Source organism: Solea senegalensis, linkage group LG16 (genome assembly GCF_019176455.1).
Source record: "Solea senegalensis isolate Sse05_10M linkage group LG16, IFAPA_SoseM_1, whole genome shotgun sequence".
Taxonomy (NCBI): domain Eukaryota; kingdom Metazoa; phylum Chordata; class Actinopteri; order Pleuronectiformes; family Soleidae; genus Solea; species Solea senegalensis.
In genome coordinates, this window is record NC_058036.1 from 4484432 (window position 1) to 4499462 (window position 15031).

Below are 15031 nucleotides of genomic sequence, written 5' to 3' on the forward strand. Positions count from 1 at the left end.
CTTAAGTATATGACATTTGCTGTACTTAAGTATCAAAAGTCATTTTCTGATCTAAAATGTACTTAAGTTTGAGAAGTAGATGTATTAAAAGTGGCTCAGTGGTAGGGCGAGTTGTCTTTCAACTGGAAGGTTGTGGGTCCAATTCCTGGCTCTGCTCATCTATATATGTGTCCTTGAGCAAGACGCTAGAGAAGATTTTATTTGGTCGTAACGAGGAACAAAGATAGTTAGAGGAAATGTAGTGAAGTAAAAGTCACTAGAAGTATAAATAAAGAAAAGTACAGATATGTGAATTTTGTACTTGAGTACAGTAACAAAGTATCTGTACTTAGTTACATTACAAACACACGATGCACCTGATTGTTTATTCACCCTCCTCTTCTCTGTCACTGTCTTTAATGAAACTCCTGAGAATGATTTGTTTGCCTTAAGTTGTCATGGACACAACAGGAAACGATGCATTATCTACATCAATCAAAAGTCTGTGTGTGTGTGTGTGTGCTTTTCTATTTCATTCAGCCCTTCTCCACCTCAAGTGATTAAAGATTCCGTCTTGTATGACCCGAGGAGACGACGTCTGACTCCGATAATCAACGCTCAGGTGAATATGTATGAGGCCTGAATCAGGCGGCGTGAGCAGGTGAATTCAGTGTGTGTGTGTGTGTGTGTGTGTCTGTAAAATACCGTAATACAATTAAAGGAAGCTAATAAATAGACAGGAACGGTCGTGTGTACAGAAAAGACTAAGCCATTTTTCACCCACACTGTTTCCATATCCTGTCCCTTAATGTGCGTGTGTCAAACTCAAGGCCCGCGGGCCCACAATTGGCCCACCGTGCTCCTCAATAATTGACACACTGGAAACAAGAGTAAATGTGGTTTCCCTCTCTTTTATCTTTCTACGTCGAGTAAAAGTTTTTCCTCATTCTACCATTTAAATAACATTGTTTTTAATTGAAAGTAACAATGTTTTGCCATATATTTAACGATAAAATACCATTTAAGTAAAGGATTTCTCCATGAAATAAAACAGCATTTATTAACATAAAATACTACTTTATTTAACAACCTTGTTTTTACGGTAAAAACTGGCAGCTGTGGTTGCCAGACGTTTTGGCTCTTATAAATATTATGGTATTTTTACATAATTAACACAATGGTTTAATAAGTATAACAGTAAGGAAAAGTATTCTTTACAAAAAACTGTAATAAACTCTTTTTAAGTTTACGGTCTTTTTCTGTCATGGTTTGACAGTTTTTCACTGTAAAATCTACGGACATTTTTCTACAGTGTACGGTCGTCCAGTGTTGATCTACATTAATCTCCTTTTTCAAACCCTCACCAATAACGACCCCTCAATACTCGCCGCTCTCCTCCAGGACCGCATCTCTGGCACTCCTCCCACTTCCACCCTTTCAAAAATAACGATTGTCAGAGATCATTCTTTTATACGTGCCGTAAAAAATCTGAAACGAAATCCCCGTAATTGCGTTTTTGTCACTTTATTCCCGTTCCCGTCTCTTGTTCATCCGTTTTTCTTGACCGAGCTCGGCCAGTTTAAGTGTAACATTTAATCTTTTCCCCTGTGAAAATGAAATGAGAGTTTCAACAGGAAGCCAAATGTAGTTGGATAAACGGCGAAATTGGAAATGGTTTGTATTTCTAGGATGTTTTTGTCTGGTGGTGATGAGCCACTCGGAGCTGCTTCACACGACAGTTGTGCCATTCACACACATTTTCTGTCACTCGGAGAATCAAAGCCACGACCTTCAGGTGGAGTCGTGTTAATTAAAGCTAAATATCATCGATTTTCTCTTTGAAAACGTCGATTTTTCTCATCCAGAAGCACGAACCCTCTCTGACGCGACGACTGTGGACGTCACTGCTGTCTCCATGTGTGAGAACAGTGTGCTGAGGTGTCGAAATTGACTGAAATTAGATTTGCCGTGTGTGTGTACATACTTGTATTTCTATCTTTGTGAGGACTTTAAAGGGCTTTTTCAGGGTTAAGGTGAGGTTAAAGGACTAGGAAAGGGCTATAATTATTCCTTATATCTATATTCATATATTATACATATATATCATATGAATTCAAAACAAGATTTCTGATTGTTTCCGCGTCTCTGTGAATGTGAATCCTTCCGTCGTTGCTTTGCACCACGTAACAACGAAATCGGTACAAACTGAATCATTTTTGGGAGAAACGCCGTCGTTTCCAGGTTTGACAAACAGATCAACAGGTTTTTTTTCACTCGATTAATCGTGAAAATAATCGACTAATTGTTAGTTGCAGTTCTACGATATAGAGCGTCTCATATCCTTTTCATAGGCAATGTGATTTTTTTTAATTATTTTATTTTTAATACAGAAGATGAAGATGATTTCCTGCATATTCCACATTTAAATGATGCTAAAAAAGACGGTCGTTTTGAGCATTTGAAGGCTTCAGTACTGGATGTTCTCTCGAGTGTCTTATATCCTTTTTTTTCAGCACAATCTATAGGCAGTGTGATTTTTTTCTTCCCATTTTACCACCTGCATAAACACACCTGAGCAAAAAGTACTCACATTCTTCAAAATGGGATTGAATTCGTGTCATTTGAAAATGCGTCCCAGTCGGAAGTCGCCTTGACTCGTTTTTATGAACAAAAATAAAAGAAATACCGTGTATTTTTGTGTCTTCGGTCCAATTATCACCACTCACAGTTTTTTAAAAAAGCCTGTGACTTATAAACACACCCCCAGGATGTCCATATAAGGAGTTTAGTGTGTAGTATTCCCAGTAATTCACCAGTGAGCTCTAAGGGTTAAAAGGAAAACGCTTACTCAGACGTACAGAAGAGCAAATGCTCCTTTGTATTCATCCTGCAAATTAAACACAAAGCCAGTGGAAACAAATAAGCACCATATTCTCTTCAGAATTCTATTGTTTTATGCTCTTGTTGTACTTGACGTCCCACAAAGGCGTGAGCTAAGTGAACTAAAGAAAAAGACACGTTTACATCTTCCTCATGCAGATCAAATAATCCCCCGTCACTGAATTGATATAATTGCACGTTAATGGTCGTTCTCTCTTTCTCCTTGAGCGCCAGCGTCTCGTTGTCCTGATTATCTTAATGATACCATTTCAAAAGATCTCACATGAAGAGATTTCATTTCAACTCTTTGGTGTCCTAACTCCATTTTATACAACCCCGGTATCCTTTTTTCTCTTCATAGCCTCAATCGTCACCTGTGCATTATGGGTAAGGATATATACTCACTGCAGAGCACATTTATCTCCACTATAATAGCTATGCATACCTCCTTATGTTGTGCTTTATTAGCTATAGCTATTTTATATGAAGTAAAAATAGTGAACGAAAACCATCAAAAACAAAACAAAATTAAAAACAGCCTTTTAAATTAATTCATTCAGTCATTCATTCATTGATAAAATGCATTCAATTTGTTTTTGTTTTGTTTATGACACAATACATCTTGCACCCGGCAAATACCCCATATTACAAAAAAACTGAAGTAAAACTAAGCATTTACAAAAGATAGAAAGGAATTAAAGCTAACTTACTTTAAAAACAAACAGTCAAAACTAATATTATACTATTATAACCTTGGAACGGACGCCCTTTTACTCTATTCCCGTCTTAAAATGTCCAAAGTGAGACGGTAACACATGATTCATTCATTATCACAGACTCATTTATCATAAATAAAGCTGATTTAAATACATACACAGTCAAAGTGAATGAAAATAAATACAAAAAGCACATTTAACTCTGGCTTAAAGGTCATAAACAGCCCAAAAATACAAACATATGGACATATTCAATCATTTGAAGAAGTGTTGTTGTTGTAAATGCTCACACCGGAGCAACACAACTGCTCAGAATACACGTTTAAGCTCACAATAGCTGTAAAATGACCCGTATCTTCCTCTGAAAACACATTTTAAGCATAGTCCTCTTCAGGAACAGTGTTACTCGCAGCACCGGGTAAATCCGCCGTGGCGGTGGACGTGTGCAGACGTGTCACCTTGGACATTTTCACAATGCTGGACCCTCGACCCTGGTCCTTCCCCTGTCCTCTCCAGCGGGACAGGAAGCCGTGACACAGGTAGGACAAGACCTTGTTGTGCAGCGAGGCGTAAATGAAAGGGTTGTAGCAGGTGGAGCTCATGGCGAACAGGTGACTGGACACCTGGATCACGTTGATGTAGTTCTTGCCCAAAATGGAGAAGTCCGTGTCCAGGTCGCGGATCAGGTTCACCACCTGCAAAGAAAGTACAGCTTATAATTCAGTTTAAAACAGCTCCTGATGCTGTTAGTTATCCAGTATACTAAGTCATTTAATTCACAGATTATGTGGTCTTTGATAAAAAGATGATAAAATAGTAAGTAAATCACACATAAAGTCTCAACTTAGAGTCTCAAGCAAGTCCGAAGTCATCGAATCATTTGATTATTGAAGATGAAGATGTTTTCCCGCATATTCCACAGTTAAATTATGCTAAAAAGATGAACATTTCCTGCCAATATGGCCTTGTTTTGGTTCTGTGTTGCATGATGGGATTGCGTGACGTCCGCTGCCGGAGCTCTTTAACCTCTCCTAAAAAGTTACACCCTGGACATTTAACTCGAGACGGGTGGTATCAATCTTCTCATGTAACGGCGCTTTTCCACCAGCGCGACTCGTCTCGTCTCGCCTCGGCACGGCACGGTTACTTTGCTTTTCCATTAGCGATATCACCTGGTACCTATTTTAGTGCCTGCTCTGGCAAGGTTCCAAGCGAGCCGAGCCGACTCTATGCGTGACGTCGTCAGACTGCCGGCCCCTGATTGGTCAACAGGAAGAGTCATGAATCAAACCGAACGATGCCCAACTGTAGATCAATTAAAAAGACTTAAAAGTCCTGAAAACGTGCGTTAAACTCCAACATTTAGCAAAGGAAACGTCTAAAATCTTAACTTAATTTAAGAGGAGTCTGGTGTATTTAAGCCGGCAGACCATGAGCCGCATCACAAACCCTGCCGCTGCATTTCAGTTCAGTGAGTGATTCTAATGATTCAATACATCGAAAACAACCGCTTTACAAGTCAACGGTCACTGCTTTTGTGTGTGGCTCGTACACAAAGTCACGCGCTGTGATGACCCCGCCCACGTTGAGGAGGTACTATAATGTCATGGAAAACCAAGCGAACCGTGCCGAGGCGAGGCGGTACCATGTAGTGGAAAAACGTCAGCAGTTCCTGCGATGTGTTAGCTACGAAACGTTCAGTCTACCTGCAATGGGAGCCATGAAAAGGCGAAACAGAGGACGGACACCAGCAGCAGGTAGAAGGTCCTCTTCCTCCGTTTGCTCCAGGCAGCCCGTGCAGATCTCAGCTCCGGACACGCTGTCAGTCCAAACCTGGTCCTCTGCTTCAGCTGGTAGGATATGGCGCAGTAGGAGATGGAGACGGCTGCCAGTGGCACACAGTAGGAGAAGAAGAGAATGAAGCAGGAGTAGACGAGGCGACCTCGCTCCTGGCCGTCCCAGAACTCCTCGCACACGGCCATCTGCAGGCCCGCGGCCCGCAGGTCCAGGTGGACGACGTGCAGCGCCGTGGGAGTGGATAAAGCTAGAGAGGACAGCCAGATTAGGGCGACCAGACCCCAGCAGAACAGGCAACCCGCCCTTTTGCGGATGGGATAAGCCACGACCACGTAGCGGTCGACCGCAATGGCCATGAGGGACAGGACTGCGGCGTAGACGGCCGCCGACTGCATGACGCTGACAAAGTGGCACATGTGCGGTCCAAATATCCACCCGCGCTTGTCAAAGGCGTAGGACGCCGTCAGGGGGACGCAGAAGACGCACATGACCAGGTCGACGAGCGCCAGGTTGCTGATGAGGAAGTTGGTGGTGGTGTGTCTCTTCTTGTCGCGCCACATGAGGAAGAGCAGGAGGAGGTTGCCGGAGAAGGCCACGAGGACCACGGCGGAGTAGAGAGGGATGAAGAGGAGCTTCAGCTCGTGCAGGAGGTCCAGGCCGGAGAAGGAAGGCGCCGAGGACAGGGACTTTGAAAAGAGAGGGCTTGTGGCGTTGCAGCAGGAGGAGGAGGAGGAGAAGGAGGAGAAGGAGGAGGAAGTGGACACAGGTGAAGAAGAGTTCACACTGGATTGGTTCAGCGGATTGTCCCAGTCCATCTCTGCAGAGGCTGGAGTAAAGAACAATTTAGGCTCATTATATCATAATTAAAGGGCTGTTTCACCCATTTTTCCCCCCTCACTTGGTCAAGTGAAGAATAGACTTAAAATCATTATGTTTAATTCACATTCTAATACAGAGTTGGATGAAATTTGACCCGTTTTCTTTCTGTTATTCTCATTTAAAATTCTCATCGTAATGGACCGAAACACAGCGAAGGGCTTTTATTCTTTTTGAAGGAAGTGACTTTCACGACATTTTTTCTTCCTTTCAATCCCAACTTCCTCTGTCGCCGTGGGAACGAGACGTGCACCTCAGATCCCCTGTCTGGTGATCGAATAACACATTAATCCATATATGTTATGGGTGAAGTGGCCCTTTAAGTCCCCATCACCACTGCTCGCAATCATTCACTCAACTATTTCTTCTTGCTGCTGCTGATTATATCCAACGAGGAACATGAGGATGGAAGACGAAGACTTGAAGACTAATTAGTGACCATCTTTGCACCCGACGGTCAATAAAACCCTATGTCGGGAACACATTCATCCATCTGTCCCTTCACTCTCTCACACACTTATCACCCTTTATTATTCTCTGCCTCTCCAGATCTTTACCGTTGAATCATTGACACACTTAGGTCCAGTTTGATGAATATGTAACGTGGGCGCCGATAAGGAGAGGAGAGGTGGGTTTTTTTGTCCCTTTATTGTTTCTTTTTTTTTTTGCTCCACTGCACTGGTTTGTTAACAGTTTTCAATCCGTTAAATCTTTGGTTCTTTTCCATTCTTTCTGCATAAACTGACGCAGCTTCACGGATATCAATGATTTAGCTGCAATAAGGAATATGTACATGAGATGAGACAATGAGGTGTTGCACAAGTTGGGGAAAAGCTCTATATTTCCCATCTGGATCAAAAAACAAGCACATTTGAATGACTTTTCTATTCAATATTCACAATAATTCACAATAATGATGAGGATGACAATTTACATTTTAGTTTTTTTCATTCAAAATAATCCAAAAAATGGACAAATTCAGCTCGTTGCCTCGTTTATCAGCAGTCGTTGGGTAATTCTCTCATAAGCACTTGTTGCCAGATGAGATGAAAGTAGAATAAACTGTACCTCTGCGAGAGCTGTCAGTCGCTTGTGTCCCTTTGTGTCTGCGGCAAGTCCCACGTCTGTGCTGCCTCACTTCTCCAATGCAGGGCACTTCAGAAGAATGATATGTGCTCTCGCTCCATCTCTCCCTCCCTCTCCTCCCTCTCTCTCTCTCCATGTGCGTGAGTCACTCCCAGTGTGGTTTGACTGAAATGGTCTGCTCTGCTCTGACATTTCACTCAGCATCACCCCCCCCTCTGTGAACTGTCATTATAATCTCCCATAATGTTCCTTCGGGGAACTGTAGTGACCCTCTGGTTCGTATAAATGGTGAATTTATAAAGGCGCTTGCCCCCGTTTGATGGTTTTTGTATGTAGTCGGGTTTATAGTGACACTGACACATTTTCTTTGGCCGCCAGTGCTTACACATACATATTCATCCACCCTGAGCCTAATTTAAAAATTGTGAGTCTCGGCGACCCCGAGTAAAGATGTATTAGCAGCGGATTAGTGCGGAGGTCACGGAAATGTGCATGGACTGGATAACAAGGCAAATGTCTGTGGTCACTGTAGGAACAATACAGTGTCATGTCCGTTTAAAGAGCCTATATGTGAGACACAATTTTTAGCATTAACAGCTAACCATGTACATCCATCCATTTGCTGGTGTGTTTTCCTGTCATCCCTTAGCATTGTCCCAGGTAAAGCTTTGTTTGTTGTCTTTTTGTTTCTCTTCAGATTGTTATTATTATTCCATGTTATTGTGGTCAATTTCCAGGGGGTTAACGTGCATTAAAACACACTCAAAAGTGGCGACTGGCGAAAATTTGATTTTGGTATAGTGGGGGCTCTATAGCACCCCCCCCCCCAAAGTGAAAACAGAGCCACCGAATGTCCCGTAACGTAGAGTAAATGAATGAATAAAATGTGCTTCTTTGCTGCCCCCTAATGATAATACAGTTAAGAGAGGTACAACACAAAGAAGGAATCTTCCACTCGTTCTTCCATTCCGCTACATGTTAGTCCTTCAATACCTGAGGGCCCTCATTCACTCGTTCATTTAAATCATTCCTCAGCCTCTAACCCCTTCCCGTGCCCTTTGATGATAATAATTTAGCATAAATGAGAAGTGTATTCAATTTTAACATCCAGGCTTAAACCGTCACTCTTCCCATTTCAAATCATCTCTATGATGATGACGGCTCATTTTGAACTTGTTTTCCCAAAATAACTTTGACATACAAAGATTAAAACCAGTTACCCGTTTTATTGTGCAAATCTGAACTTGAACCTAACGAAGCACAAAGAGCCTCTGCTATTTAACCAAACATAACAGTGAACATAGAATAGTTGTTTTTATTGCAACTGGGTTAAAACATTTTTTTTGGAAATCTACATGTGAAAAATAAACGATGTTACACAGTATGGTACAATATATTCAGGATTACACTACTTCAGGTGACACAAAACAACGCCTCTCTAAAATATTCATTGCTTGTGCCATATCTTGTAAATCTGATTAACTAATTAATTATGAATCACAACACAGACGAGATGCTAATTCTGAAATTAGGAAGACAAAAGAAAAGTCGACATTCAAACCCTTACATTTAGATTTGTGGTTGAAGGGATGACTTGTGTGTAACACTCGGTTGCTGGGGAAACCAAAAAAAAAAAAAAGGGGCCGTAATTACCTTCTTTCACCGCTGATAACAAAAGCTTTGGCCACAACAGGAATAAGATAGAACACAAGTCAGAATGGATGCAGAGGCTACAAACTCACACATACTGAATCCACTTAAAATGAGTCCTTCAGTCTTTTTAACACACACCTATTTCTCAGGACTGTGAGTGTCCTGGTCCTCGGGGTCCTGTTTCTCTCCGTCTGTGTCCTCTTCATTTTGTGACTGGTTTGGTTCCAATAGGTCTTTATTCTGGGATGGCCTCAGTAGATATTCCAGCTCCTCTGCACTGATGGCCACCTTCTCAGGTATCAACCACCTCTTGAAATGTTCCAGGGCACTGAGAATACAGAGGTACACAAACAAGCCAAGGGTGTTCAATCAAAAGAAGACTTGAGAATACTTTTCATAAGGCACTTTTCATCTCCTACCTGTCATCCATGTCTCCTCCTTGAAAAAGTTCCGAGGTCTGGGCATCGTGCAGGAATCTATCCCAGCATTCTTTTTTAGCCTGAGACAATGAGCGCAACATGTCCCTGGACGTGACGTCACTGGTCTGGCCTTTTAACTTCTTCAGACGGTTCTCTGCAGCAAAACATGCGACGGCAGTGCAAGTTTTTAACAAGTCACATGAAGAAAAATTCATAGACTACAACTTGGTTCACTGACAACAACCTCAGATGCTAAACTGATGAAGTTACTATGCTAATATAAAAGGGTATACTTATTTCTGAGCTTGTTGTTTGTTTGTTCGTTTTTGATCGGTGTGTGTTGTATTTTTGGATTTGTGTTACGTGGGGCATTGTTGTGTAGGTGGATGTGTAACAGTACACTTACCCACCAATGTATTAGATACACTTGTTTAACTGCTTGATAACACCAATATCTAATCAGCAACTCAATCCATTGACAATTTATACTTTTATTGATGCTCAGTTTACTGGTGTTATGTTGTATTTCACTCCTGCTAATTTGAGTGTTCTTTTTTGTTATTCTTAATTTTTATGTGAAGCACTTTGAGGACCTTGCAGATATTGTGAAGTCCAATCAATCAATAAACATTGATTGGTTGATTGTATATTGTGCAATTTGAAGAATCTAAATAAACTCTTCTTGATTAAAACTAGGTGTAGTTATGAACAAAGAGAAGCAGGATCATACCTAAACCGGCTATGTAGATCTCAGAGTCCTCCATGGGCTCCCACTTATTGGCACTGGAAGAACTGATGTCTGTGCCGTTATTGTGACCACTGACCACCACTTCCACTTGTTCTGTCGGCTGGAACGAGTCTCTGAACGCGGTGTTGTTCTCCGGAGCAGCCTCGGGCAGACTGGAGCAGATCTCGGTCCAGAGCTCCCCGCTGGAGCGGGCATCCTGTCTCTCAAAGTCGTCGGTCATTCTGCTGCAGTCACGCATGTCAAACATCAGTTTCCAGAACCAGCTTTTATTGACCTGGTTTCGTGTGTGTTCTGACTATTTCAGCAACACCTTCACACGTACAAACCAAAGACCTAAGACCTAAAAGTGTGAAGAAAAAACACTGAAAATAGCTTCAATATCAACATACTTTAGCTTAGGCGACTAACATACCGTCTGGGCTAATATGTGCATTTACATCACAGTAAATTACATATACATCTCACTAGCATTGAAAACCAGATAAACGGCCCTGTTTACATAATCTTACCTCAGCGAAAGTCCACGTTTAAATATTTTTATGGCCACCTTTCAGTGAATTTGAAGACTAGCTCACGAGCTAACTGCGTCCATCATCCACATACAGGCTTTGACAAACAGCGACAGCCCATTTCCTTGTTTTGGGTGCATGTGATTGGACAAAGTCAAGCTGCTCTGTGATGTGATTGGCTCTGACGGGCTCTCGTTAGAGAGTCGGCGTGTGATTGGTCAGATGCTGTGCGTCAACAGGAAGCAAGTCAACCTACGGTAGAAAGTATGTGCGCAGTTATTTGACGTGTTACGATACCAGTGATTGCTGATCCCCCCGCCCCCTTTATTAATTTCTCAGTTTATCAACAGTAAAATGGTTTGTCACCTTATCTGAATGTTAGAAAACGCTGCTGTCTCTCGCTGATTTTTTATTTATTAAACAAAATCACACATTAAGGTACAAATCACAAACACAAATAGGTTAATGTTGTTTTTTATCTATTTGTGTTGGTGATTTGCACCTCAGGGCCACCGTATTAAGGTAATCTGTACTCATTGCTTTGTAAAAAAAAAACTGTCTTTGATGATTATTTTACAATAGCAAACTGTGTTATTAATGAAAATGCATCTAACTTTCCAGTTAAATTGATTACAGACTGTGATTTAACAACTTCATAACTTTTAACTAACTTTCAGCAATAAATCAACATATCATTACTTTTATGGATAAACTGAAATTTTGTTTAATAGCCACTTTTGTGTCCTTTTTGTCCGCCGCAAGCACCCGTACCGTAACACCTTAAATAAATGAGCAATCTTTTTTTGCGTAGGTTAGCTTGACAGTTTGCACTCATGTAGGCTGCCAGTTGACCGCAGTGAAGTTTGCCTCAGAGTGAAGGAAGCAAGGAGTGCTGGCGAAGGTAAACAATCTCCATGACGTCTTATTCATAAGTACTGTCGAACGTTACCTCTTCATTTCTGTTCGAAACCGCTAAAAGCTCACAGGCTAACTAGTCCAGAATGTTCTTGACTCTGTCAGACACGCATTGTGTTGCACTACAGAGGAACTTGTAGTAAACGTGACGTTGCAGTTCGTGACCCAGATCTTGACGTTCGTGTCTCTGCAGGTAGACCCGGGTTATGAGGAGATGCTAGTCGCGTTACGTCTGGTAGTAGTGGCAGTACCCATGGGTGTGCTGCTGTCCCGGACCATGGCATGGATGTCCAGTGGCAAAACACATCCAGAGCTCATCAGCAGACTGAGGGGTAAGTGACTGAAATCATCACGTGGGTTAGTGTATATAACATTTAGACATTTAAACAAATGCCCTTGTATTCGAACCAATGTCAAATTATGATGGCACATGGCCAAGAAGAAAGGAATTGGACTTGTAACTTGGGGGTTGCTGGTTCAAATCCAATAATGGGTCAATAGCTGGGGTGCCCCTGAGCAAGGCACAACACCCCCCATTGTTTCCTGCACAGAAGTGCTGTCCACTGCTCCTGCACCTGGTCTGTGAGTATTTGCTACTGGTGTAAAAAAGAGTGGGTTAAACGCAGAGGTTGTGTGTGTGTGTGCCAAAAGAACTAATGCTATATAAATAGTTTACACAATGCTGACTAAACCTTGTTTAGATGTTGTTGCCCAATGACCTTCTACCACTGCAACCAAAGTGATTTCTTTTCAAAACAGTGTCAGGCACTTAATATTTTTTATTTCTTTATGGTTTATTTTATTAATGTATTCATTTTTCATCATAAACACATTTATATTGTGAACTATTTATCTTTGCATATCCAACACACACACTTTTATTTTAAATCGTGTGAAATATCATTATAAATATAATTTTTTTCAGTGTCTTGTGCTCACTAGTCACTCCGGGCCCCCGGGTTATTTGAGACCACTAGTGTAAGGCAGTGTTTCCCAATACTGGTCCTGGGGACCCACTGCACTGTATGTTCTAGATGCTTCCCTGCTCCAACACACCTGATTCAAATGGTCAGCTAATCAGCAAGCACTGCAGAAGCCTGATAATGAGCCACTTATTTGAATCAGGTGTGTTGGAACACTGGGAAACTGGTTTATTGTTTATTTAACAGGTACAACGCACACATTTTAACAGTTGTTCTATAGTTGGCTGATAACTAATTCACATCTGCAGTCCCTGGGCAGGCAAACAAACAACAAGTAGGACAGAATAACAACATAACGCAATACATTTCCTTTTCTCTTCTCATTCAGATCATGGTGTAATCCGCAACGACAGAGTGTTTGATGCCATGCTGGCCACAGACAGAGCGCTCTACTCTCGAGACTATCCTTACACAGACTCTCCGCAGTCCATAGGTATTCATTTCAGTCACTTCATAAACACAAAAACACGCATGCTTATAAGTATGCCAATGGATGTCTACGTTAATACATGACGCTGCAAAGTAATAGCTCTTTAACGAGCACAGATGCACGCTATGACTGTGTTATGATGGTTCTAATCACAGGCTACAGGGCGACAATCAGCGCGCCACACATGGTGAGTAATAAAATCGGAGATGAAATTTGAGATATTATATGGTTAGTGAGGCTATGTCGTTCGCTTAAGTACGTCCTTAAATCATTAAATGTTTCCTCGCGGGCTTGTTTTGACAGCACGCTCATGCTTTAGAGCTGTTAAGTGAGAAACTAACGGAAGGAGCGTCGGCTCTAGATGTGGGTTCAGGGAGTGGATACCTCACTGCCTGCTTTGCAAGAATGGTAAGTTCTATATAAAAATGTAATATTTCCTTACGTGATTTTACACAGGACATTGCAACCCCTTCATTTTCCCTGTTTGTGTGCAGACGGGACCCAGCGGTAGAGTGGTCGGCATTGACCACATCGACGAACTCGTTCAAATGTCAATTAAAAACGTGAGAGCAGACGACCCTGATCTGCTCACCTCTGGACGCATCAGACTTGTAGGTGAGTCTAGCAATGTTCAGGCAATAAACTTTAAATTGCACAGTGACACGGCACTTAAAAAAAAAACAACAATTCTTATATTTGTCCTCAGTGGGAGACGGAAGGCTCGGCTTCCCAGAAGGAGCGCCGTATGATGCAATTCATGTTGGTGCAGCTGCAGCTACCGTCCCCAGCGCTGTGAGGACACATAATATGGATCTCAAAAGATAGAAAAGAATAAACGAGATTAAGACGAAGGCTGATTTCTGACACGTGTGGATTACATGCTTTTTAATTGTTTTATATTTTAATTTTGTGTCTCTGTTGCAGCTCCTGGAGCAGCTGAAGCCAGGCGGGCGCCTGGTTCTTCCAGTGGGCCCTGATGGTGGAAGTCAGGTATTAGAGCAGTATGAACGGCAAACTGATGGGACCTTCTTGAAGAAAGCTTTGATGGGAGTTATTTACGTCCCCCTGACCGACAAGAGGCGTCAGTGGCCCGGGTATTGCACAAAAACACCTCTGACCTTTTCATTTTAAAAGCATGTCCTGATAAAAACCTGCATGTGTTACTACTATCACACACTTCTATAACATCCGCCCTCATGATGGCATCCATGCTATCCTTCCTTCTCTCCTCAGAGGTGAGCTCTGACTGCAGTGTGGTTGCCCCTGCAGGAGATGGCGTTGGTGCTGTGTCTCTGAGGCCCCATGAGTCTCCTCGTGGGTTTCACAGCTGAGCTCCAGAATGAACAGCCACCTGTCCTGCTGCGCTGTCACTTGGCAACATGCTGGAAGTACGAGGTATATGACCTACCTGCTCTGATTGTCTTCCATGAAAGAGGTAAAAGAGTTAGTGACCCTCCACTGGACTAATGAACTTTCTACCAGAATACATGAAGTCAGTTCACCTATACAGACTGATGAGTATACAATATGTGAAGGACCGAAAAAAATGGTTGTCAAAGATTTAAATTAATATTAATATTGTTTATGGTCAGTAAAGATGGCAAAATTGTAACTGCAGCTTAAGAAGTTGGTAAATTGTGTGTAATCTTATGGGGGAATTTTTGTATGAATGCAAATAAACCTAAATACAAGCTGAGAGACTTTAATAAGAATCCACAAAAAGTACTAATTTTTATTTTTATTTTGTGGTTTAGAAACTTCTTCTTATACTGTATGAATGTTTTGTTGACATTGTCACTATGGCAACAGAGAAGCCGTGTTGCTTAATATTGATCAGTTGAGGCACTTTGTTTTTTTTAGAACTGCATAAATATTACAATTGTGTGAAGGGTTAGAATTCTTAATAAAAAACTTAATTGATATTGTATCACTCAAGTCAATTTCCTTTTTTGACTGTGTGTGTGTGTGAAACTGAACTGGAGGATTGAATCAGGATAAACAGACAAAATAGAAGGTATGTGTTCACTGGATTCAAAATAA

The 15031-nt window shown here is 41.7% G+C and overlaps 3 protein-coding genes across 6 annotated transcripts; 1 reads left to right on the forward strand and 2 right to left on the reverse strand.

Annotated features, from left to right (window-relative positions):
• Window positions 1–3770: 3770 nt before the first annotated feature.
• On the reverse strand, window positions 3771–7472 carry prlh2r (prolactin releasing hormone 2 receptor). Its single transcript, XM_044047920.1, has 3 exons — window positions 7317–7472; window positions 5282–6198; window positions 3771–4270 (listed from the first exon to the last, which is right to left on the reverse strand). Exons 1-3 carry the CDS (start codon window positions 7468–7470, stop codon window positions 3950–3952), a joined length of 1392 nt encoding a protein of 463 aa, XP_043903855.1. The 5' UTR covers window positions 7471–7472; the 3' UTR covers window positions 3771–3949.
• A 1068-nt stretch (window positions 7473–8540) lies between these two features.
• On the reverse strand, window positions 8541–10784 carry ccdc32 (coiled-coil domain containing 32). 3 transcript variants are annotated; one of them, XM_044046836.1, is made up of 4 exons: window positions 10664–10784; window positions 10137–10375; window positions 9407–9560; window positions 8541–9315 (listed from the first exon to the last, which is right to left on the reverse strand). In XM_044046836.1, exons 2-4 carry the CDS (start codon window positions 10372–10374, stop codon window positions 9126–9128), a joined length of 582 nt encoding a protein of 193 aa, XP_043902771.1. In that variant the 5' UTR covers window position 10375; window positions 10664–10784; the 3' UTR covers window positions 8541–9125. The 3 variants fall into 3 exon arrangements, with proteins under 3 accessions (XP_043902771.1, XP_043902770.1, XP_043902769.1); XM_044046835.1 differs by having other exon boundaries at window positions 10137–10378; XM_044046834.1 differs by having other exon boundaries at window positions 10137–10494.
• Window positions 10785–11466: 682 nt separating this feature from the next.
• Window positions 11467–14918, forward strand: pcmtl (l-isoaspartyl protein carboxyl methyltransferase, like). 2 transcript variants are annotated; one of them, XM_044046827.1, is made up of 9 exons: window positions 11467–11564; window positions 11772–11910; window positions 12890–12994; window positions 13147–13178; window positions 13295–13399; window positions 13486–13606; window positions 13698–13783; window positions 13916–14085; window positions 14261–14918. In XM_044046827.1, the coding sequence occupies exons 2-9, from the start codon at window positions 11793–11795 to the stop codon at window positions 14295–14297; spliced, it is 774 nt and encodes a 257-aa protein (XP_043902762.1). In that variant the 5' UTR covers window positions 11467–11564; window positions 11772–11792; the 3' UTR covers window positions 14298–14918. The 2 variants fall into 2 exon arrangements, with proteins under 2 accessions (XP_043902762.1, XP_043902763.1); XM_044046828.1 differs by having other exon boundaries at window positions 14225–14445.
• Window positions 14919–15031: the final 113 nt, after the last annotated feature.